The sequence below is a fragment of the Musa acuminata genome, unplaced genomic scaffold (assembly GCF_036884655.1).
Source record: "Musa acuminata AAA Group cultivar baxijiao unplaced genomic scaffold, Cavendish_Baxijiao_AAA HiC_scaffold_1077, whole genome shotgun sequence".
NCBI classification, from domain to species: Eukaryota; Viridiplantae; Streptophyta; class Magnoliopsida; order Zingiberales; family Musaceae; genus Musa; species Musa acuminata.
This window is the reverse complement of record NW_027021291.1, coordinates 1,419,026-1,444,333: the sequence shown is the minus strand read 5'-3', so window position 1 is coordinate 1,444,333 and position 25,308 is coordinate 1,419,026. Positions and strand designations below refer to the sequence as shown.

The window sequence follows — 25,308 nt, the reverse complement described above, 5'->3', positions numbered from 1 at the left end:
ATGGCCCATCAGGTAACATCAAAACCCTTGTATAAATACCCATCGGACATGGGGGAAAGGGGGAGGCCAAAAAACACGATACTTCCCCGTACTGACTTGATCATCGGAGGGGTTGGGCCGAGCTACCGATCCGACCTGTGTGCAGGTACCCGACCGCTGTTAAGCCTGCTCGACAAGACGGAGTTCCCCGGCAAGATCCCCCGCATCCGCCGCCCCGGGACTTCAAAGGGAGTCACGTCTGATCCGAGTCATTTGGAGCCTTGAATCAGCCGCGTCAACCCCGAAGTCGCGGCTAAAAGGTTACTTACCGTAACAGATTGGCGCTAGAAGGAGGGCCGCATCCAAATGTCAGGCGACCAGCGAATCCACCTCGGCGGATCCTCAAATACGGAGCTCCCCGCCTTATGGGAACAGCGTGACGAAACCCACGACGAACGCCCCGCAGCGGTATCAGAACGCTACTGGCGACTGTTCAACGACCCGGGCTTGGCGCCCCCCGGCGGTGCACCCGCCGACCCGTCGCAAGTGCCACCTGAGGCCTTTCATGACCTCGCCCACCAGGTCCGAACTTTGACAAGCATAGTGCAGACCATCGTCTCCCAGCGAACGTCTTCGCAGGCAGCGCCGCCTTCGCGGCAACAGGAGCCCCCCGCCCGGACCCACGTGCCACTCACAGAACTTCCTGGCTCGCCTCGAAACCCCACAACTCATCCCGGGAGTCGGGAAGCAGAGGACACGGTGAGCCATCCCGAACCTGAGGCTCCGACTGTCGATTCGACGAACGCTCTACGAGCTCAGCTGTGCCTCGTCAGTCAAAGGCTTGACGAGGTACAACAGGAAGTTCGTAAGTCAAAGGGAGAGCTCGGGGCGGACGGACACCGAGGATCTCCGTTCATCCTCGAGATACAGGACCAGGCGATCCCGCCGCACTTCCACCTCCCCTCACTGGATGCGTACGACGGCGCAGCCGACCCGGCGGACCACGTGGCTGCTTTCCGGGCCCAGATGGCGCTATTCGGGACTTCAGACGCCCTGATGTGCAGGGCGTTCCCGACGACTCTGCGGGGACCAGCCCGCGCGTGGTACAGCGGCTTGAAGCCAGGGACCATCGCCTCCTTCGACCAGCTCGCCAAGGATTTCGAGCTTAACTTCCTGACGTACGCCCGGCCAAAGCCGTCCATGGCGTTGCTCTTGGGGCTCAACCAGAAGGAGGACGAGCCCCTCTCCCACTTTGTGAACCGATTTACAACACAAATCCGGGGACTAGCGGATGCTCACCCCTCTCTCTTGATGCAGGCCTTCATGGTTGGCCTGCGGCCCTCCAGGTTCTTCTGGTCACTCGTGGAGCGGCCCCCCGTCGCGGTCCCCGAAATGCTCCAACGTGCCAGTCAGTTTATCGCCGCGTAAACCTGGATGGCTGGAAAGCGGGAGGAGCACAAAAAGGTCAAGTCAGAATCACCCCGACAGCAACAACCTACCGCCTCCCGGCGAAAGTTGGACAGGCCCGACCCCAGGCCTCCTCTTCCCGCCTTGAATTCTTCCCGGACTGAAATATTCTTACACGAGAGAGGGAAGGGGATGCTCAGGGACCCTCACCCGATGAAGAACCCGCGGGAGCTCGCAGACCGTTTAAAGTATTGCCGATTCCATCGACAACACGGGCACGACACTGAGCAGTGCTACGAGTTGAAGAGACAAATCGAGGAGCTCATCCTCAGAGGTCATCTCGGCCAATACCTCCGGCCGAACAAGGAGCAGTCACCTCGCCTAGAAGGCCCTGTCGAGCGACACATCGATGTCATAGCCGGAGGCCCCGCATCCGGAGGAAATTCCATGTCGGGCAGAAAGGCGTACGCCCGGTCCGCTCCCGACGAAGCCTCGGGACACAAGCCCGAGCCCGAGATCACCTTCCCAACCGGAGCTGCTGAGCGACCCGACCACGACGATGCCTTGGTGATATCGGCAAGGGTAGCCAACGCGCAAATGAGGAGAATCATGGTCGACACGGGAAGCTCGGCCAACATACTCTACTTCAGTGCCTTTCAGAAGCTGGGCCTGGCCAGGGAAAATTTAAGCCCGATCTGCTCAGCGCTCACCGGCTTCACGGGAGATTCAATATCGCCCCTGGGAGCCATTACCTTGCCTCTGACCGTGGGGACCCCGCCAAGATCGAAGACCGTAATGACTACGTTCTTGGTGGTCGACCTTCCCACCGCTTACAATGCCATACTAGGTCGACCGACCCTCAACAAGGTCAGAGCCGTCGTCTCGACCTACTATAGGACCGTCAAATTCCCGACTCGCGAGGGGGTCGGGGAGGCCACCGGAAGCCCCCGAGAGTCCAGGCGCTGCTACCTTACCTCCGTCTCATTGGGCAAGAGAACTAGGGCCGGGGCGCCCTTGGAAGATCCGCGGGAAGCGAAGAAACTGGCTCCTCATCCCGAGCCGAGGGGATCCACTGTTGACGTTCCTTTGCAGGAAGCGCGGCCAAGCCAAACGGTAAGGGTCGGATCGGAACTGCCCGAACGGGAACGGGAACAGCTCGTCGGTCTTCTGCGGAAAAATGCCGACATCTTTGCCTGGTCCCCATCGGACATGGAGGGGGTCGACCCAGAGGTCGCAGAGCATCATCTCAATATCCCACCTGACGCTCGCCCAGTGAAACAAAAACCCCGGCGCCACGCCCCTGACCGACAACGCGTCATACGAGAGGAGGTGGGCCGACTCTTAGCGGCAGGCTTCATAGAAGAAGCCAAGTATCCCCAGTGGTTATCCAATGTAGTTCTCGTGAAGAAACACAATGGAAGCTGGAGGATGTGCGTTGACAACACCAGTCTCAACAGTGCGTGCCCTAAAGACTGCTATCCCCTCCCGAAGATCGACCGGCTGGTCGACGCGATGGCAGGACACGCACGCCTCTCTTTCATGGACGCCTATTCAGGGTATAACCAGATCAGGATGGCGCCCGAAGACAGAGAACGTACGGCTTTCCTCACCGATCAAGGGATAAACTTCTACAAGGTCATGCCGTTCGGGTTAAAAAATGCCGGGGCCACATACCAGAGGACGGTAAACAAAATGTTTGCCCATCAAATCGGCAGAAACATGGAAGTCTACGTAGACGACATGATCGTAAAAAGCCGAGAGGCCAGAACGCACCTTGCCGACCTGGCCGAGGCCTTCGCCACGCTACGCAAGTTCCGCATGCGGCTCAACCCCACAAAGTGCGCTTTCGGCGTCACCTCCGGGAAGTTCCTAGGATTCATTGTACACCAGAGAGGAATCGACGCCGACCCAGAGAAGGTACAGGCAATAATCGATATGCAGACCCCCCGGACGGTTAAGGACCTACAGCGATTCAACGAAAGACTTGTCGCCCTGTCCTGCTTCCTCGCCCGAGCGGGCGATCGCTGCCTCCCGCTCTTCAAGGCGCTCAAAAACCCGAAGGATTTCCAATGGACATCGGAATGCGAGGAGGCCTTAAAGCAGCACCTGGCCAGCCTCCCTCGGCTCACCTCTGTCTCCCCCGGCGAGGAGCTGGGACTCTACCTAGCGGCCTCCCCGCATGCGGTCAGCTCCGTCCTTGTCAAGGAAAGCTCCGGCCCGCAACTACCGATCTACTACGTCAGCCACGTCCTGAGTGGACCTGAAGAGCGCTACCCGCCGATAGAAAAACTCGCACTCACCCTGGTGCTCTCGGCTCGGAAGTTGCGCCCTTACTTCCAGGCGCACCCGGTGAAAGTCATCACCGACCAGCCTCTCCGGCAGGTCTTAACAAAATTCGATGTTGCAGGTCGACTCCTCCGATGGGCCGTGGAGCTCGGTGAACATGATATCAGTTACGCACCCAGGACCGCCATGAAGGCCCAAGCGGTGGCCGACTTCATCGCGGAGCTGGCTCCCATGGACGGAGATCCCAAGCAAACCCCCGAGGCTTGGATCCTACACGTGGACGGCTCAGCTAACTCAAGTGGTGCCGGAGCGGGGCTGGTCCTCCTCGCCCCTGACGGACGCTCGTTCGAGCGTTCCCTCCGCTTCGGGTTTAAAGCCACTAATAACGAGGCGGAATACGAGGCACTCCTAGCGGGATTAAGGCTGGCCCTCGAAATGCAGGTAAACGCAATACACGTCCTCACCGACTCGCAACTTGTGGCCAAACAGCTCAACGGTGGATATGAAGCTCGGGACGCAACCATGGCCAAGTACCTGGCACGGGTAAGAGACCTAACCGCGAGGTTCCCTTACTTTACATTATCTAATGTCCCGAGGGAGGAAAACGAGCGAGCCGATGCGCTCGCTAAGCTGGCGTCAAGACAAACCCCCGAGGCATGGCCAGAGATTGAGGAGCTCCCCGCCCGCGCCATCGAAGTAGCGACTATGGCCCCAGGCGGTGCGCCGACTACGTGGGTGCAAGAGTTGCTGCGCTTCAAACGGGATGGAACTCTCCCTCTCGACGAAGTCGCCGCTCGACGTCTATGCCGCACACACGCGTGGTACGCCGAGGAGGGTGGTCGGCTTTACAAACGGTCCTTCACCCACCCCCTCCTGCGATGCTTCAAACCTGACGAAGCACAGACAGTCTTGGCCGAAACTCACGAGGGGGTCTGCGGCGAACACATCGGCGGACGAACCTTGGCGCACAAGATACTCCGCCAAGGCTACTACTGGCCAACCATGTGCCGAGATGCGAAAGCCTACGTGCAGCGGTGCGGATCGTGCCAGCAACACGCCCACGCACCCCGACAACCCTCGGTCCCGCTCTCCCCCATCGACTGCGCATGGCCTTTTGCCCAGTGGGGGCTGGACCTCCTCGGTCCCTTCCCACCGGCTTCTGGACAGCGGAAGTACATAATTGTAGGAGTAGACTACTTCACAAAGTGGGTCGAGGCTGAGCCACTGGCGACGATCACGGAACATCAGATGGAGAAATTCGTGTGGAAGAACCTTGTAACTCGGTTTGGGTTGCCCAGGGCCATTATCACCGACAACGGACCTCAGTTCGCAGGCACAAGGTTTCGGGAATTCTGCGTCGGTCACGGCATTCAACTAAGGTTCAGCTCGGTGGCCCACCTTCAGACGAACGGGTTGGCCAAGGTAACCAACCGGTCCATCTTGGATGGCCTCAAAAGAAGAGTGTCAGCGGCCCGATCGATCTGGACGGACGAGCTCCCTAGTGTGTTATGGTCGCTGCGAACCACTCCCAAGACTGCGACCGGAGAATCCCCGTACAGTTTGACGTTCGGAACCGAGGCCATCCTACCACCCGAGATGTCTATCGCCACGCGTCGGACAAGGAGCTACGACGAGGAAACCTCGAACCAGGGACTTCGCGCCAGCCTCGACGTGCTCGAGGAGCGGCGCGCCGACGCGCACCTGAAGGCCCTCTCTCACCAGAGAGCCGTCGCCAGGGCCTACAACAAAAAGGTGCGACCCCGACCGATCATGTTAGGCGATCTAGTCCTACGAAGGGCCGAGGTCAGCGACCTGACCCGAACGAGGGGGAAGCTGGCCCCCAAGTGGGAGGGACCATATCGAGTTGTTGCCGTGGTCCGACCGGGTACGTATCGACTCACAGCAATGGACGGTTCCTCCTTGCCGAGAACGTGGAACATCCAGAACCTCAAAAAGTTCTTTGTCTGAGGTCAACATCCGTGTTAAGCATCTCCCAAGTCTCCCAAGTCGAAGCTATGCAATTTCTGAAGCTCAAAAACATACGAGGAAAGGACCTTTATTTCTGGAGCATGAGAATACAAGAAGACTCTCGAAGCAAAAAGGCACACTGGGAAGATTTTACGAAGCACAGGATTACAACTACGACCTGACCCGAAGACCACAAAAGTTACAAGCAAAAACGGCTCGGCTGAGCCGACTTCAAGACTGCCCTAAGCCATCGGGGCCCCCGACGCTATTGTCGAAAGGAACTTCCTCCGGCATGTCTACGTCCAAGTCCTCGGGGTGCGAGGTGAAAGGATCCGCCTCGACCCCCAACCCGGGATGGCACGTCCGGAATCGGCCCAAGGCTATCCGGTACCCGTACTCATAGGTAACCTGCCCTGACCGAACCAGCCCAAGTTGGAAGCCGGGGGATTGCTTGTAGGCTTCGATTATTTCCCTCTCCTTCTCCGGTCGCCGCTCCCGCTCGGCCGCCAGGGCTTCCGAGGCCCCCTTCGCGTCGGCCAATGCCCCCTCCAGCCGCTGGGTAAGAGCGGCCGCCTCGCCTCGGGCCAAGCAAGCCTCGGACTGCGCCCCCTCCAGGAGCCTTCGGAGGTTGTCTTTCTCCTCCTCAGCCGCCTTCGCCTCGGACCTTAGGCGAAGGACCTCGGCCTCGGTCTCCCCAGCCTCAGCCCGTAGACGCGTCACCTCCGCTTCAAGCTCTAAGGAACGCTGCTCGGCTGCCGCGACCGCCTCAGGAGCTGCCCCTGCACGAACCTCCTCAAGCTGCCTACGCAGCTCGGCGTTGCGATCGCACAAAATACCTAAGGCCCGGCCTGAGTCGCAAACACGATCTGCCAATGCCATAGCGTAGTGCTGACCCTGCGGGAGGAAAGTCAGAACCCTCGGTTGCGTCATAGATCGAAAGCCAACAGTAGAGCACTTACCCACAACAGCGACTTCACGGATTTACCGAGCAGGACATCCGACGGCAGAATATACATTTCGCGAGCCAGGTCAGGATGCAGCCCCCCTCGGAAGAATGCAGCTGCGGTCTCCGCATCGGCCCACACCCGGGTCCCGCGGGTCAGCCCCCCCCAGCGGGCTACCAACCGGTCAGAGGGTTGGCCTTCGGAAAGCTCGCCCATCAAGCGCGCTTGGTAGGAGTCGTTTGGCGGCCCCGCGGGTAGACGGCACAAGTCCCGGATCGAGGGTTCCCGCGGCGCCTTCCCCGCCTCGTTGCTCGGGCCTGCCTCGCCCTCGCCTGTCGTGTGAGCCCGACTCCGCCGCCCCCACGCTCTCCTGAGCCCACGGGGGAGTCGGTTTCTTTGAAGCTCCGACCTTGGCCTTCTTCCGAGGGCGGGCATCCTCGAGCTCCACTGGCGCCTCTCTTGTACCAGCGCCTAGGCCGACCTGACGCCGCGGAGATGCTGCGGACGGGACGCGTCCTCCGCGCACTACAGCAAGTTTCACCATCTCTGCAAAAACACATCGGCCTCGATGAGCACCCCGAAAGAAGAAAATAAAACATGAGGGCCTACCGCCACCTTCTCAAGGCATACCTCGAGGTACCGGGCTCAAGCCCGCCTCGACCAACCACGCCTCGGTCATCTTTCGGATGACTCTGGAAGATGGGAGGATCTCCTTCAATCTTCGAAGGGCTTGGAGCTCCCCCTCATCCAAGGCCGGGACATTGTTATCGACTGCGTGCGTGGCCCACCGGAGCCCAAAGCTCCAACTCTCCGGATGGCAGACATAGAAGAAGCGCTCCTTCCACCCGTTGTTGCTGGAGGGAGCCCCGCCGACCCGGAAACCAGGTCGGGCGGACAAGTAATAGCCCCCCGACCCCCTGGACAGGCGAAAACAGGAAAAGGAAAAGAGACCGGCTCGGGGTGATTCGGGCGAAGTAGCATTCCCCGAGGAACGCCACCAGGTAGCGCCAAGAATTCGGCGCCATCTGAGAAGGGGAAATGCGCCACCACGCGACACAGGAGGTTATGACCGGGTGGAACGGTAGGCGTAGTCCGGCTTCGAAGGCATCTATGGTTAGGGCAAAGCCCCTAGGAATGGGATCATACGCCCGCTGCCCCGGCTTAGGGGCAAGGAGCGAGAACTCCGGCGGGATACCATAGCGGTCCCGAAGGAGCCCCAGCAACGACTCGCTCACAATGGAGTCGAGGTCGTGCGGCCACATCAGCGATTCAAGGGCTTTGGTGGCCCGTTCCTCGGACGACGAGCGGGGGCTCGCCAACGCCACCTCACCAGCAGCACCAGAAAAAGGAGGCAAAGAAGGAGACAACGACGGAGGGGAAGCCATCCTTACCGAGCTTTTGGGAAGGCAGGGCGACTGAAGAGTGCTAGGTCGAGTCACCCAGAGAAGGGGTTGAAGCAAATGCAGGTACCAAGAAGTGAAAGAGACCGACGGAGTGCTATTTATAGCCTGCTTCCCGCCGAAGCGGCGACCCTTCCCCTCCTGAGATATGCTGCGAAGACGCAAAGGCCGTATCGCCATAACTTCGGCTGGTACGGCTCTTAATCACAGTGCGGTGCGAAGTACGGAGCCCCTAATCATGTCAACCTCGAAAACCGATGACGCCCGAAAGGCGTGGCCCTTTGATCTTCCCCAGGCAAAAGGCAACCCGGCTGACTGCGCCCGCACAACGGTCAAAAACGACCAAAACACCGATCGAAAGCCAAGTATCGCCTCGTCCGTGTTACAACCGGGGCCATCGCCTCGGTTACAGCCTGCCCGAACCGAGCGCCTCGGCTTTACGCCATCCCGAGACACACCTGAGCGGTCACCCCGCCCACGTTGTGCTCCTCGGCCCTCAGCTTTACGCATCCCGAGACACACCTGAGCGGTCACCCCGCCCACGTTGTGCTCCTCGGCCCTCAGCTTTACGCCATCCGGAGACACACCTGAGCGGTCACCCCGCCCACGTTGTGCTCCTCGGCCCTCAGCTTTACGCATCCCGAGACACACCTGAGCGGTCACCCCGCCCATGTTGTGCTCCTCGGCCCTCAGCTTTACGCCATCCCGAGACACACCTGAGCGGTCACCCCGCCCACGTTGTGCTCCTCGGCCCTCGGCCCTCGGCTTTACGCCTCCCGAAGATCACACCTGCGCGGTCACCCCGCCTACGTTGTGCTCCTCGGCCCTCGGCTCTACGACTCCCAAAACCACACCTGCGCAGTCACCCTGCCTGCGCTGTGCTCCTCAGCTCCAGTACCCCCGAGTCCAACTCTGCTCATCTTCCTGACTAAAGTTGCGCACCTCGACCTCGTGCTGCTCGAGATGCGTTCGCGCGACCGGCTCGTCTGCACCATGCCCCTCGGACCCGCATGAACAGCCTACCCGAAGTAGGAAGCCATGCATCGGACTCCCTGCATGAAAAACCGACGCATAGCTCCTTTTAGGGGGGGCATATGATACTGGTAAAAAATTGGCCTGACGTAACACCCCGGATTTGACGTAATACACCCCCCACGTCGAACGCCCTGTGCGGCACACTGCCCCAGAACGAACGTTAATAACGACGCGACATGAGCCCAAACCCACCGTACCCAGACCCCCTCGGCTGACCGACGCTCCCCTCACCCTGCCGAAGCTCGGCTCTCCACGCAACGTCCACGACGACAGACGCCATCAGAGGTACGGCCCCCCTCCTGCAGGATGGCCCATCAGGTAACATCAAAACCCTTGTATAAATACCCATCGGACATGGGGGAAAGGGGGAGGCCAAAAAACACGATACTTCCCCGCACTGACTTGATCGTCGGAGGGGTCGGGCCGAGCTACCGACCCGACCTGTGTGCAGGTACCCGACCGCTGTTAAGCCTGCTCGACAAGACGGAGTTCCCCGGCAAGATCCCCCGCATCCGTCGCCCCGGGACTTCAAAGGGAGTCACGTTTGATCCGAGTCATTTGGAGCCCTGAATCAGCCGCGTCAACCCCGAAGTCGCGACTAAAAGGTTACTTACCGTAACACCTGTCATCATGGAACTGCGTTTCTAGGGATTCACTTGTAAGATATCAAGTAGGATTTAGGTTATCAGCATCCTCCAATTATGGAACCCATATCCCCATTGGCCCGACCTCCACTTACAAATACAAAACAAGTTAAGGAAATTTATTGTTTCCGAGTGGATAAGACCAACGCAATGCACTAAAGTGACCTGGTAGTATCAGATGACAGTAGAAAGCAAGTCTTTGCACGATTTGTTTGGAGAAAACCAAGACAAACGTGACCAGGAAGTATCAGATGATAAGGATCACCAGCTAAAATGTACTTTGGCTCACATACATTACCTTCACAAATCTGGATAATATAATGCGCAAGTAAAAAAGCCAGCTGTAGAAGAAGCAATTGCCCAAAGCAAAACAAATATCACTGGTGATGAGGGCAATAATGGTGACAGGATGTGAATGACGTCAGCCACCCTGTACCAATGCCTCACGCCCTGGTCAACGAAGCCCTGGGACGCCGACCCAGGTGCATTAACGCCCGGACTGGCCCCCGTCCGTCACAAACAACGCCACCACCCCTCGGCCAACGAGCCCGGCTCTGCGCCTTTTGGGCTCGGTCAAGGGTACGGAACACGCCCACCGAGACGCACCATACCCTGCTGCAGCTCGGCCTCCCACGCAGCCCCAATGGGCGTGTCAGTCGCAACGTGAGGTATTCACCCAGGCCCACCTATAAATACCCCTGAGTCCTAAGCCAGGGGGAGGACACACTCACAAACCACACTTGCATGGAGGCATTTCGTCCTCCAAAACCCCCTCCACATCTTCCTCTAACTTGATCGTCGGAGGGGTCGGGCCGAGCTTCCGACCCGACCTGTGTGCAGGAACGAAAACTAGGTGGCCTCTTCCCGGCGCTGCTGCGGAGCTGCCGACCCGATCTACCGCCCCGAACGACCGATCCCGATCGGGAGACCCCGAGGGAGCTGCGCCCGAGATCCTCGACATTCCGAGCCCCAGAACCGAGCCGCGTCGGCCCCGAGGCCACGGCTTAAAAAGTTACACACCGTAACATTTTGGCGCTAGAAGGAGGGCCCAGCATGTCGAGCGATCATCAGGATGATCGTGCCAGACTCGCCATCGGGGAACCATTCCCGACCGAGGGTACGGGGGAACTCCCCCCTCTCCAAGGATCTCGAGAAGAGCGTCCCGCTACGGCTTCAGAGCGCTACCGGCGGATCTTCAACGATCCGGGCCTATCGCCCCCCGACGGAACCACCGGCGGTCCGCCGCCCGTATCAGCCGAAGCCTTCCACGGCCTCACTCACTAGGTCCAACTACTCACTAACATGGTGCAAACTATTGTCCCCCTTGTCTCCCGTCCATCTCGGCCCCCGGGCCCCCAACTGTTGTACCAACAGGGGGTCCCTAGTCAAGCTCCCACCCCCCCTCGAGAGCCCCCCGCTTCGCCTCGGGTGCCGCTATCTCAGCCCCGAGAGCAGGCGGCGATCTGCCCGGAAGGCCATTCGGAACCAGAGGCACTATCCTCGAACTCTGCAGTATCCCTCCGCGCTCAGTTGCGCCTCGTCAACCAGCGGCTTGACAATGTGCAAAGGGAAATCCGTGCCGGGCCACCAGGGGAGCCCACGGAAGGCCCGCATCAGGGGTCGCCGTTCGTGCCGAAGATACTGGAACACGCCATTCCCCCAGGCTTCCGACTCCCCCCCCTGGACGCTTATGACGGCTCCGCCGACCCGGCCGACCACACGGCGGCCTTCCGCGCGCAGATGTCGTTGTACGGGACCTCCGACGCCTTGATGAGCAGGGCATTCCCCACCACGTTGAGAGGGCCGGCCCTCGCGTGGTACGGAGGCTTGAAGACTGCGACGATCGCCTCATTCGACCAGCTCGCCAAGGACTTCGAGCTCCACTTCATAGCTAGCGCTCGCCCGAAGCCCTCCATGGCGTTCCTCCTCGGGCTTACCCAGAAGGAGGATGAGCCCCTCTCCCTTTACGTAAATCGCTTTGCTACAAGGATCCGGGAACTCCCGGACGCTCACCCTTCACTGTTAATGCAGGCGTTCGTAACAGGCCTGCGTCCCTCCCGACTCTTCTGGTCTCTCGTGGAGCGACCTCCTACCTCGGTCCCCGAGATGCTCCAGCGCGCGAACCAGTTCGTGGAAGTCGAAGCCTGGACGGGGGGGAAACGGCAGGAACACAAGAGGGAAAGACCAGAACTGGCTCAGGGACAGCTCCCTCCCAGACGCAAGCTCCACCAACCCGATCCTCCCCTGCTGAGACCCCTCCCGCTCCCAACGGGTGCATCCCGGACGGAAATTTTTCTCCAGATCAGGGAAAGGGGAATGCTCAAAACCCCTTACCCGATGAACAACCCGCGAGAGCTGGCCGATCGGTCCAAGTACTGCCGCTTCCACCGCCAAAACGGACATGACACTGAAGAATGCCGCGAGCTCTCGCGGCAAATCTACAAACTCCGCCGGGAGGGGCGCCTCGACCCCCACGTTCAGAAAGGCAACATCCCCCCGCCTTGCCCAGACGGTCCGACCGAGCGCCTAATCAACGTCATCACTGGCGGCCCAGCATCCGGAGGGGATAGCATGTCTGGAAGGAAGGCCTACGCCCGCTCGGCCAGGGACGAGGGTCCCCATGGAACCCCTGACCCCCGGGTCGCATTTCCCCCCGAAGACGCCGAACGACTGGAGCACGATGACGCGCTAGTAATAACCGCCAGAATCGCCAATGCCCAGGTAAGAAGAATTATGATTGACACAGGAAGCTCGGCGGATATACTATTCCACGACGCCTTCCAGAAGCTGGGACTTACGAAGCAAGCCCTGAAACCAGTCCGCTCGGACCTCACCGGGTTCACCGGCAACTCGGTTTCGCCATTGGGATCTGTCACACTACCTCTGACGCTGGGGACACCGCCCAAGACTAAAACGGTGATGTCGACCTTTCTGATAGTAGATCTTTCTACAGCGTACAATGCCATCCTCGGCCGACCTTCCCTCAACAAAAGCAGGGCCCTGGTCTCCACTTACCATCAGACAGTGAAATTCCCGACTCACGCGGGAACTGGAGAGGTCTGGGGAAGCCCTCGGGAATCCAGGCGATGCTACCTGACGGCGGTCTCCCTACACAATAGGCCAAAAACCGAAGCACCCCTGGACGATCCCAGAGAAATGAAACGGCCAAATCCACATCCCGAGCCGTCGGCCCCAACCTACGACGTGTCACTGAAAAAGGGACGCCCGGACCGAACCATTAAGGTCGGGACTGACCTACCCCTGGACGAGCGGGAACAACTCGTCGGCCTCTTGCAAGAGAACGCCGACGTCTTTGCTTGGTCGCCATCCGACGTAGCAGGCGTGGACCCAAAGGCAGCCCAACATCACCTCAACATATCGCCTGATGCCCGCCCGGTGAAACAAAGGCCGCGACCCCAGGCCCCGGACAGGCAACAAGCCATCCGCGAAGAGGTAAAACGGCTCCTAGCGGCCGGCTTTATAGAAGAGGTCAAGTACCCACAGTGGCTATCCAATGTAGTTCTGGTAAAAAAGCATAATGGGAGCTGGCGAATGTGTGTTGACTACACCAGTCTTAATCAGGCATGCCCAAAAGACTGCTACCCCCTTCCAAGGATTGATCAGCTCGTGGATGCAACCGCAGGGCACGCCCGACTCTCATTCATGGACGCCTTCTCCGGATATAATCAGATCCGAATGGCGCCTAAGGATCAGAGACACACAGCCTTCATCACCAACCTCGGGGCATACTTTTACAAAGTGATGCCGTTCGGGCTAAAGAACGCGGGCGCAACTTATCAGAGGACCATCAACAAGATATTCGCCCAACAAATAGGGCGAAACCTAGAGGTCTATGTGGACGACATGATTGTAAAAAGCCGGGTCTCGCGAGATCACCTAACGGACCTATCAGAAACATTCGCCACACTCCGAAACTGCGGCCTTCGGCTCAACCCCGCAAAGTGCGCCTTCGGCGTTAGTACAGGAAAGTTCCTCGGATTCATTGTACATGAAAGAGGGATCGACGTCAACCCGGAAAAGGTCCAGGCGATCCTCGACATGCAGGCCCCTTGGACGATCAAAGACCTACAGCGACTAAACGGACGGCTGGCCGCCCTATCCCGATTCTTGTCCCGGTCGGGTGATCGCTGCCTCGCCTTCTTCCGTGCAATAAGAGACCCGAAGAATTTCCAATGGACGCCCCAGTGTGGGGAAGCTTTCCGACAGGTCCAGCAACATTTAGCCAACCTTCTGCGCCTCACTTCAGTCACTGCTGGAGAAGAGCTCGGCGTTTACCTAGCTGCCTCACAGCACGTAGTCAGCTCGGTCCTCATCAAGACAGCCGGCCAACAGCTCCCTGTCTACTACACCAGTCATGTCCTGAGCGGGCCCGAGGAGCGATATCCTCCAATCGAGAAGCTTGCCCTCGCGCTCGTGCTGGCGGCCCGAAAGTTACGCCCCTACTTCCAAGCTCATCCGATCAAGGTAATCACCGACCAACCTCTCAGTCAAGTACTGTCCAAATTCGATGTCGCAGGGCGACTCCTCAAGTGGTCGGTCGAGCTCGGAGAGTTCGACATCCACTACACGCCCAGGACCGCCATCAAAGCACAAGCACTGGCCGACTTCATCTCAGAGCTCGCCCATCCCGAAGGGTGGCCCTCTAGTGAACTAGGCGGAACGTGGGTCCTACAGGTGGACGGCTCGTCCGCTTCAACCGGGGCAGGCGCAGGACTGGTGCTGTCGGCCCCCGATGGGCAGACGTTCGAGCGTTCCCTCCGCTTCGGGTTCCATGCCACCAACAATGAAGCCGAGTACGAGGCACTCCTGGCGGGGCTCAGACTATCCCGCGAGATGCAGGTCGACGCCATCAAAGTCCTCACCGATTCGCAACTAGTGACCGAGCAACTTAACGGCGGATATGTGGCCAGAGAACCCACCATGGCAAAGTACGTAGCGGAGGTAAAAAACTTAGCCTCCTGTTTCGCACACTTCACGATATCCAGGGTGCCAAGACATCAGAACGACCGTGCCGATGAGCTGGCCAAGCTAGCCTCGAAGCGACCTCCGGGCACCACCCACGGTATCGAGGAGCTTCCCTCCCCCTCTATCCCGATCGCGTGTGTTTCGGTGGCCGACTCCCGAGCCACCTGGGTAGGGGACATGCTGCGCTACAAACGCGACGGGACCCTCCCCACCGACGAAGCCGCAGCTCGACGTATTCGCCGAAATCATGCATGGTACTCCGAAGCGAACGGGCGGCTATACAAGCGGTCTTTCTCCCACCCTCTTCTGCGGTGCCTCGAGCCAGAAGAGGCGGCGACTGTCTTGGCCGAGGTCCACGAAGGGATTTGTGGAGAGCACATCGCCGGCCGAACCCTGGCCTGCAAAATTCTCCGCTAAGGCTATTACTGGCCCACCATGGTCCAGGACGCGAAGGCCTACGTACGGAAGTGCGGCCCGTGCCAAAGGCACGCCTGGACCCCCCAACTGTCGGCGGTGCCGCTCTCCCCCATCACCTGCGCGTGGCCGTTCGCGCAATGGGGGCTGGATCTCCTCGGCCCCTTCCCCCCAGCCTCAGGGCAGAGAAGGTACATTGTGGTCGCAATAGACTACTTCACCCGATGGCCGGAAGCTGAACCCCTGGCGGCGATCACCGAGCAGCAGATCAAGAAGTTCATATGGAAAAACATCGTGACTCGGTTCGGCCTCCCCAGGACCATCGTCACGGACAACGGGACCCAATTCGCCGGCAAAAGGATTCAAGAATTCTGCGCTAGCTATGGAATCCGGTTAAAACACAGCTCGGTAGCCTACCCCCAAACGAATGGGCTGGCCGAGGTAACAAACCGATCTATCCTGGACGGGCTCAAAAGAAGGGTATCAGCTTCCCGAACGGCCTAGGTCGAGGAGTTACCCAGCATCTTGTGGTCCTTACGGACCACCCCCAAAACAGCCACCGGGGAATCACCCTACAGCCTCTCGTATGGGACCGAGGCCGTCCTACCCCCCGAGGTAGTATTCCCTACCCCTCGAGTAGAAGAGTACCTCGAGACCACATCGGACCAGGGGCTGCGCGCCGGCTTGGACCTGATCGAAGAGCGGCGCGCCGGCGCACACCTGAGGGATCTTTCTTATAAAAGAGCAGTTGCCCGGGTGTACAACCGCAGGGTACGACCTCGGCCTATTAAAATGAACGACTTAGTCCTACGAAGGGCCGAAGTCAGCAACCCGACCAGGGCCGGGGGTAAGCTGGCCCCCAACTAGGAAGGACCTTATCGGATCATCGAGGTAGTCCGACCAGGCACATTCAGGCTCACGACAATGGACGAGTCCCGCTTGCCAAGAACATGGAACGTCCGGAACCTTAAGAGATTTTTTGTTTAGAACAATGGGGAGATCGCGCCGCCAAGCGAAGGGCCTCTTTGGCCGGACAGTACACGAATGGTAGAAAGCTTCCTTTATTTCAAAAATGGAGAAATACAAGACTCGGCACCCAGAGGAAGCACAAAGGCTCGGCGCACATAAGTCCGCAGCCCGTCCTCACTGCCGGGGGACCTCCAAGCGGTCGTCGAAGGGAACCTCCTCAGGCATGTCCACACCTCGGTCTTCGGGGTGAGAGTTGAAGGGGTCCTCATCCACCACGAGACCAGGATGGCGAGCACGGAAGCGCGACGTAGCGATTCGATACCCGTATTCGAAGGATACCCGCCCCGTCCGCGTCAGCCCGAGTTCGAACCCTTCCGACTTCTTGTACGCCTCGATAAGCGCCTTGTCCTTCAGGGGTCGAAGCAGGGTCTCCTCCGCCAATGCCTCCGAGGCCTTTTTCACCTCGGCATTTGCGCCCTCCAGCTTCTTGCTAAGGGCACTCGCCTCGGCCTTCACCAGACGAAGCTCGATCCGTTCTATCTGAATCAGTTTTTGAAGCTCCCCGTTGGCCTCCGTCATGGCGTCGTTGGCCTCTTTGGAGGCCTTAAGCTCCGACTGGAGACGGACGACTTCTGCCTCAAAGCCCGAGGCACGCTCCTCAGCAGTCGCCACAACCTCAGGCCCGTTTTTTGCCTGAATCTCCGCCATCTGGTGGCCGAGCTCAGCGTTACGACTAACGAGGCCCCCGACGGTTCGGCCGGCATCCCGCACCCTGTCCATCAGGGCCGTCGCATAATGAAGACCCTGCAGAAGGAGAAAAGTGTCAAGGAAGTCGGCACCGAGCAGCCAAACCCCAAGAGAAAGATATACTTACCCAGACCAGCGACTGAGCAGACTTGTTGAGGAGCGTTTCCGAGGGCAGGGTGTACAAATCCCGAGCCAGGTCGGGATGGAGCGCCCCTCGGAGGAACGCCGCAGAGGGATCCCCTCCGGCCCACACCCTATCCCCCCGGAAAAGACCCTCCCAGCGGGCGACCAGGGGCTCGCGAGGCTCGCCACGCGGGATCTCGCCGACCAGCCGCGCCAGGAACGGCTCCCCATCCCCAGCCGGGAGCCGGCACAAGCCATGCACGGAGACAGGGTGGGGCCCCTTCCCCGCCATGCGCCGATCTGGCCTGACCCCGCCCGGACGGGAGCTCGTTCCCGGCCCCTTCGACGCGCATACCTTCGCCTTCTTTGAAGGGCGCCCGTCCCCGACCTCCAAGGGGGCACCCTCCGTACCGGGTTGTGGTTCGGTCACCAGCGCCGAAGGAGGGGGTGACGATTCGGCTGCCAAAGCCGGCTGTGGAGGTTGTGATTCGGTCGCCGGAACGGGGGGAGGAGGCCGCAAGGCGGTCTCTGGAGTCGGGGAAGGAGGCTGCGACGCCGGATTCTCCAGGAGCGTCCAAAGGTTCACCATTTCTACAGAAAATGGAAAACATCAGTGTCCGAAACCAGCCACACAAAGACCCGACACAACTGTCACTCACATACCCTGAGGCACCGGGCTAAGGCCCGCCGCGACCAACCACTGCTCGGTCATGGTCCGGATGGCCTGCGACCTAGGGAGAATCTCTCTGAGCCTCTCCCGAGCTTGGCGATCCACTTCACCCAAACAAGGGGGGGTGTTGTCAATCACCCTCGCAGACCACCGAACCCCGAAGCCCCAGTCCCGTGTACGGCTGACATAAAAAAACCTCCCCTTCCATCCCTTGTTATTGGAAGGGGCACCCCCAACGCGAAATCCACTCCGAGCCGTTAAGAAGTAACCCCCCGAGCCTTTGCAAAAGCGGTAACAGGAAAGAAAGAGGCTGAGGGTGGGGGTGATATGGGCATAATGGCACTCCCCCAGGAATACCACTAGGTAACGCCAGGAGTTCGGCGTTACCTGAGACGGAGAAACCAGCCAGAAGGACAAACAAGATACAATGAAGGGATGGAGGGGGAAACGCAAACCCGCCTCCAGAGCATCAAGGGACAAAGCGAAACCCTTCGGGATCGGGTCATACGCCCGCTGCCCTGGCTCAGGTACACTGAGGGCATGATCTCCCGGGATGCAATAACGTTCGCGGAGTCCCCCCAGCGAGGGTTCACTCACAGTCGAGTCAATATCGTGCGGCCACATCAAAGCCTCAAGCGACCGCGCCACCTCCTCGTCAGGGGACTCGTCGAGGGTCGAAGGAGGACCGCCCCCTCCAGCCCCAAGCACGGAAGAAGAAGAGGGAGAGGAAGACGGGGAGGAAAGTGAAGAAGGAGAGGACGGCATCTCGACTGACCTCGAGAAGAAGACAAAAACCGGGAAGAAGCTCGGGGACACAACGGCGGGGCTCGAAGGAGGAAGCGCAGCAGCAAGGGAGTGGAGGAAAGGACAGGTGCCCAAACGATTAAAGAAGACACCCCCCCCCCAGAGTCAATGCCTCATCGTTTCCCGAGAATGGGCGGCAGCGCACTCGCGCAAAGGCGCGGCCGTTACGTCACATCGAAGAGCGCCCAAAGGCGCCCCGAATTAAAGGAATGGCCTGACGTGGCGCCACCCGGAGGACGAGGTGCCACCCAAGGACCTCCTCGACCTCAACGCCCGGAAACGTGCAGAGAAAGTAACCCCCGTCCATGAGGCAACAGTCAACACGGCAGCTTTTAAGAGCCGCCACGTCCGCTCCTCGGCCCCTCGGCTTTACGCCACCCAAGACATGCTCGGCCGCTCCTCGGCCCCTCGGCTTTACGCCACCCAAGACATGCTCGGCCGCTCCTCGGCCCTTCGGCTTTACGCCACCCAAGACATACTCGGCCGCTCCTCGGCCCTTCGGCTTTACGCCACCCAAGACATGCTCGGCCGCTCCTCGGCCCCTCGGCTTTACGCCACCCAAGACATGCTCAGCCGCTCCTCGGCTCCTTGGCCCCTCGGCTTTACGCCACCCAAGACATGCTCGGCCGCGCCTCGGTCCCTCGGCTTTACGCCACCCAAGACATGCTCGGCCGCTCCTCGGCCCTTCGGCTTTACGCCACCCAAGACATGCTCGGCCGCGCCTCGGCCCCTCGGCTTTACGCCACCCAAGACATGCTCGGCCGCTCCTCGGCCCTTCGGCTTTACGCCACCCAAGACATGCTCGGCCGCGCCTCGGCCCCTCGGCTTTACGCCACCCAAGACATGCTCGGCCGCTCCTCGGCCCATCGGCTTTACGCCACCCAAGACATGCTCGGTCGCGCCTCGGCCCCTCGGCTTCACGCCACCCAAGACATGCTCGGCCGCGCCTCGGTCCTTCGGCTTTACGCCCCCCAAGACGTTCTTGGCCGCTCCTCGGCCCTTCGGCTTTCCGCCTCCCGACACACGCTTGGCCCCTTCTCGGTCCCTAGGCTTTGCGCCGCACGGGAGGCCATCCCCCTTCCGCACCCCCAGGGTCTGTGACTCCGCAGCCGACCAAATCTAAAACGAAAGCCATGCCTCGGACTCTCGCTACGACTGCCGACGCATAGCTTCTTTCCGGGGGGGAATATGATGAGGGCAATAATGGCGACAGGATGTGAATGACGTCAGCCACCCTGTACCAATGCCTCACGCCCCGGTCAACGAAGCCCTGGGACGCCGACCCAGGCGCATTAACGCCCGGACTGGCCCCCATCCGTCACAAACAACGCCACCACCCCTCGGCCAACGAGCCCGGCTCTGCGCCTTTTGGGCTCGGTCAAGGGTACGGAACACGCCCACCGAGACGCACCATACTCTGCTGCAGCTCGGCCTCCCACGCAGCCCCAATGGGCGTGTCAGTCGCAACGTGAGGTATTCACCCAGGCCCACCTATAAATACCCCTGAGTCCTAAGCCAGGGGGAGGACACACTCACAAACCACACTTGCATGGAGGCATTTCGTCCTCCAAAACCCCCTCCACATCTTCCTCTAACTTGATCGTCGGAGGGGTCGGGCCGAGCTTCCGACCCGACCTGTGTGCAGGAACGAAGACGAGGTGGCCTCTTCCCGGCGCTGCTGCGGAGCTGCCGACCCGATCTACCGCCCCGAACGACCAATCCCAACCGGGAGACCCCGAGGGAGCTGCGCCCGAGATCCTCGACATTCCGAGCCCCAGAACCGAGCCGCGTCGGCCCTGAGGCCACGACTTAAAAAGTTACACACCGTAACAACTGGTAACCAATATAAGCAAAAGTGCTCAAACCATCTTTGACTATTAAGGACTGAAAATTAATTCCATGTGTTTGAGTTGAAACATCTGTTATTGTGCTAATAAACATAATATGCTTTGTTCTTTTGTTTCATCACGTATGGAAGCTTCTGATTTCTCTCATCCTATTTGAGCTTGCTTTCCTATTTACATGTTTATTCTCTTTTATGCATACTCCTCAAATAATGACATTTACAATATAATCAAAACACACTCAATTGCATAGAATCTCCAAACTTGATTCCAGAGAAGACACTAGGTTTAGTGGACACCAAACTCCTTAGGAATGATGAGGATTAAATAATCTGATTCAAATAGGTCCAATTCTAACCCTACATACTATGATCTACATGTACCTGACAAAATGAAAGCAAATGAGAAACTTAAAAGGCTTCAGCGAAGAAAAGAAAATTGATTACTTTGGTAAATCAAGAAGTTCGTTAGCATCCATGGGAACGGTCTTCGTCATCATAGCAACCGCCCAATCGCCCAAGGGGGCCAAGAAGCCAAATAAAACCCTTCTCTTCGCGGCCTAAGCAACAGGAAGAAGAAAGGTTGTCGATAGCGAACGCGACAATATATTTCCTTTTTTCGTTTTCATCCCCCTCGATCTCGAATCGGACGGACGAGTTCTCACTTCGCGATCCAGATGTCTGCGGCGGCTATCGCCTGCAGTAGAGGCGCCGCCACGTTCGGGTTTCGTTGCTGGTCGCTGATGCGGCTGCCGGCGGCGCAAGTCGGGTACCCTCGGTCCAATTTATCGCTGCTGCAGCGCTTCACTTCGGACGAGAGCAACGGGAGTAGGGCTTGCCTTATCGACACGCTCGCTCTGGTACTGCGCTACCTTATCGGTGTTCGACTGATGGGAGGGGGTCTTGGTTGCGCTACAGGTGTTTGTGTTTTTGCTTGTGTAGGTCAAGAAGTTGGAGAAGGAAGGGGTCCCGTCGAAGCAAGCGGAGGCCATAACGAAGGTTTTGAACGAGATCGCCCGCTCCCTTGGGTCCAAGCCCGAGATACAGAGGGTTTGATCTCTTTTTATGTTTCTTGAGACCTTTTTCATATCAGTTTAAGTAATTGAATGCTCACTATATATTAGTTATTTCTATTGTGAATTGACAAACTGAGCATGAGTTTTCGGTACATCCACTGTGAGGATAGTTTAAAATGAGTCTAGAAACTTCAATCTATGTTTAAGTTATTGATTTAGTTTGGATAGATTTGATCACAAGTCTGTGTGGTAGCATCGACAAGCATCTTTTTTGTTAGTATAGCTAATATTGCATGCACAAGTGTTTCTAGCTATGTTTTTGTTATGCTGCAATTTTATGAAGTGACGCATAATGCATGAAAATTTATGGCAGACTTCCAGAACTGATACTTTTCTAGCTTGAAAAAATTGAACAATTAGTGTGTATTTTTTCCACTGCCATTTCCACCAATGTCAGTAGCTTTGCTACTACCGATATTTGTTAAGAAGTTGTTTTACTAAACACTTATTTGATCAGATAATCACTTCGAAGTTAACAGACCTTTTATGATTAGACATATCGCAAGCATTTGCAATCATTTCCATAAATATTCTTCCCAAAGGAACGTTTCAGAAATTTTTGATGAAGACACCCTAAAGTACTTGTGAACATGTTGAACTTTATCATGCCATATTTGAAATTAGCAGTTTCAACAAGCTTGGACATCAAAGCATGGAATTAATATCATTCAGTAAAGGTACATCTCAATTGGATTGTGAACATGTTAGTCAGTCTTGTGATGTATCAACTGATAGCTGATTTATCTATTATAATACTACATGAGGGTAACAAGTTTGTCGATTTACAGTTCATTAGGCACTCTGTTCAGATTCTACTCTATATACTCTTTTTTTTTTAAACTTATGTCATATGATTGCAGGATCAACACTATCCAATGCTGCAACGAGAGACTGAAGAAAATCTTCGAGTTGATATCGAGAAAATGCGTAGTGAACTTAGGTCTGGTTTGCATTGAAGTATATAACAGATTAGTAAGCCAATTATATCCAGATTAATACTTCTTTCTTTAATTTAAACTCACTGTCTTAAACAGATATGAAATCGACAAGGTTATTGCTGGGCAGCGCTCGGATCTAATCCTCGAGAGACGGTAAGGGATGTTAATGTCTATTTGATAATGGAATATGTGGTGATATCTCAGGCTGAATTATTGTCCATATTTGTTACAGAAAATACACCTTTTTAATTTAACAACTAGGTTAACCATGCTAGTTCAGATGAAGAGTTCATGTTGTAGGTAACAAAAAACAAGAGTTCATGTTGATTTGAATTCTGATTTATCATCAAGACGTTCTGGTCTGAGTGTTGCTAGATCACTGTGCTAATGTTGATCCAATGTTTCATTTGACTTTGTTCATTTTTTATCACCTTTGTTATGCCTGGAGCAAACAAATAGGACTACCATCAGTAGCATCGATCAATGATTATGTATGTGCTTATTGCAAGTAGCTTTTCATTTTTAATGTGCTGTACCGGATGAATGTAGTAGCTTTAATTTTAACTTCTTTTTTCTAATTGTTTAGGCGCATACGTCACAAGTTACGTGACAAGTTAGCCAAACAAAGTGCAGAAACCACAGAACTTATTACCAAAATCGAGAGGGTAAGTTTCCTAGATCAAGGAGAAAAAAAATTACTGATAATTCTGTCCGTAGTTTTTGGTTTAGTATGTCTAAATTTGATTTATCTTTGTAAATTTTCCAGGAAATCCTTGCATTAAGGGCACAGCTAGACACAGCAAAATATGATGCCACAAAGTTCTGCATCGCTACGGTTGTTTCTATATGTGCTGTTGCTTGTCAGATTGCGGCTCTCACGTTCAGTCCCTCGCGTGTAGAAGCGGCTGAGGAGATCCCCAAGGACAAATTATTGATTTATCAATTCTAACCCTACATACTATGATCTACATGTACCTGACAAAATGAAAGCAAATGAGAAACTTAAAAGGCTTCAGCGAAGAAAAGAAAATTGATTACTTTGGTAAATCAATAAAAATCTGCTACGGGAACGGGTGGAGAAAGTTCGTTAGCATCCATGGGAACGGTCTTCGTCATCATAGCAACCGCCCAACCGCCCAAGGGGGCCAAGAAGCCAAATAAAACCCTTCTCTTCGCGGCCTAAGCAACAGGAAGAAGAAAGGTTGTCGATAGCGAACGCGACAATATATTTCCTTTTTTCGTTTTCATCCCCCTCGATCTCGAATCGGACGGACGAGTTCTCACTTCGCGATCCAGATGTCTGCGGCGGCTATCGCCTGCAGTAGAGGCGCCGCCGCGTTCGGGTTTCGTTGCTGGTCGCTGATGCGGCTGCTGGCGGCGCAAGTCGGGTGCCCTCGGTCCAATTTATCGCTGCTGCAGCGCTTCACTTCGGACGAGAGCAACGGGAGTAGGGCTTGCCTTATCGACACGCTCGCTCTGGTACTGCGCTACCTTATCAGTGTTCGATTGATGGGACAACTACCTTAGGGCTTCCCCCAACCTGCAGTTTGCTGTGGTGAGTGGTTGACAGCCTCGTGCGCCATCATAAGTACACACCCTGGAAAGGCAGGCGAAGGCAAGTGAAGCCCATCGACTCCGACAGCTCATTAGGTGAGAAGGAAGGAGATATAATACTCCATTGGGACAGAGAGACGCCCCTATTCTTTCTTCTCTGGTCCCATTAAAGTCAGCAAAGCCACTTCCATCATGGGGCGTCTGAACCCAGGCAAGCTTCATGGGGCCTGATGAGGGAAATAATGGCAACAAGATTGGCTGACGTCACCTGTCCCATCACGCCTCAGCACCTGGTCAAACTGGTCAACACGTTGATCGAGGCACCATTAAAACCAGTCTATCCCCTGTCAAAAGTCAAGTCTAACACGCTGACCGAGGCACATTAATGTCGACCTGCCCCCTGCAAGTGGGCAGCTTAGGAAGCAGATTGCTTCCCTATAAATACCCTCTCGCTCATTAGAAGAAAAAGGGACGGACAGAGAAACACTCCCTCTTCAACCACCCTCTAGTTCATGGGGGACTCGGAAGACATTTGAGAACACTTCTGCTTCTCTTCCTCCAAAACCCTCTCCACATCATCGCTAACTTGATCGTCGGAGGGGTCGGGCCGAGCCTCCGACCCGACCTGTGTGCAGGAACGAAGGCAAGGTGGCCTCTTCTCGGTGCTGCTGCGGAGTTGCCGACCCGATCTACCGCCCCGAACCACAGTGCTCGGCCTCCAGGAAACCCCGAGGGACGTCTCCCGAGATCCTCGACATCCGGACCCTAGAACCGAGCCGCGTCGGCCCCGAGGCCACGGCTTAAAAAGTTACCTACCGTAACATTTTGGCGCTAGAAGGAGGGCCCGGAATGACAGTACGTTAGCCTTCTCTTGGGTTGCTCCACTGCAGCCGACCTGCACCAGCAGTAGCGACTTCTGGGGCTCCACCGCGACCAGCCCGCGCGCCTCGGCTTCTCGGCCCCACGCGCGCGGCCAGACCGCGCGCCTCGGCCCCTCGGCCCCACCCGCCTGGACCCCTCAGTCCCACGCGAACAGCCCGCCCGCGTCGGCCCCACGCACGCGAACAGCCCGCCCGCGTCGGCAATCCGCACGCGAACAACCCGCCCGCGTCGGCACCACGCGCGCGAACAGCCCACCTGTTAGGATCGAGAGCACTAAGAGGGGGGGTGAATTAGTGCAGCGGAAATCTTACAGCGATTAAAAACCAAAAGCTGCGTTCGTTCAATAAAAACTATTATGATGCAAAAGCTAATTCTCAGTTTGTATCTAAGTGCAGTTTGCGTCTAAGCGCAGATTGCGTCTAAGCGCAGTTTGCGTCTAAACACAGTTTGCGTCTAAGCGCAGTTTGCGTCTAAACACAGTTTGCGTCTAAGCGCAGTTTTGCGTCTAAGCGCAGTTTACGTCTAAACTCAGATTTACGTCTAAACGCAGTTTTACGTCTAAACGCAGATTTACGTCTAAACGCAGTTTTACGTCTAAACGCAGATTTACGTCTAAACTCAGATTTACGTCTAAACGCT

At 57.0% G+C, this 25,308-nt stretch overlaps 2 protein-coding genes across 2 annotated transcripts; both read left to right on the top strand.

Moving 5' to 3' along the window:
* The first annotated feature begins 10,965 nt into the window (after positions 1–10,965).
* On the top strand, positions 10,966–15,066 carry LOC135666220 (uncharacterized). The gene has a single exon (XM_065177789.1). It carries the CDS (start codon positions 10,966–10,968, stop codon positions 15,064–15,066), a length of 4,101 nt encoding a protein of 1,366 aa, XP_065033861.1.
* Positions 15,067–20,277: 5,211 nt separating this feature from the next.
* On the top strand, positions 20,278–23,849 carry LOC135666170 (uncharacterized). Its single transcript, XM_065177742.1, has 4 exons — positions 20,278–21,079; positions 21,162–21,269; positions 22,156–22,898; positions 23,000–23,849. The coding sequence occupies exons 1-3, from the start codon at positions 20,897–20,899 to the stop codon at positions 22,249–22,251; spliced, it is 387 nt and encodes a 128-aa protein (XP_065033814.1). The 5' UTR covers positions 20,278–20,896; the 3' UTR covers positions 22,252–22,898; positions 23,000–23,849.
* The last annotated feature ends 1,459 nt before the right edge of the window (positions 23,850–25,308 follow it).

Coding starts and splice junctions, on each gene's coding strand:
- LOC135666220 (XM_065177789.1), top strand. CDS start 10,966: ATGGTGCAAACTATTGTCCCCCTTGTCTCCCGTCCATCTCGGCCCCCG.
- LOC135666170 (XM_065177742.1), top strand. CDS start 20,897: ATGTCTGCGGCGGCTATCGCCTGCAGTAGAGGCGCCGCCACGTTCGGG. Junction 21,080..21,161: donor TTATCGACACGCTCGCTCTG/GTACTGCGCTAC, acceptor TTGCTTGTGTAG/GTCAAGAAGTTGGAGAAGGA. Junction 21,270..22,155: donor CCAAGCCCGAGATACAGAGG/GTTTGATCTCTT, acceptor ATATGATTGCAG/GATCAACACTATCCAATGCT.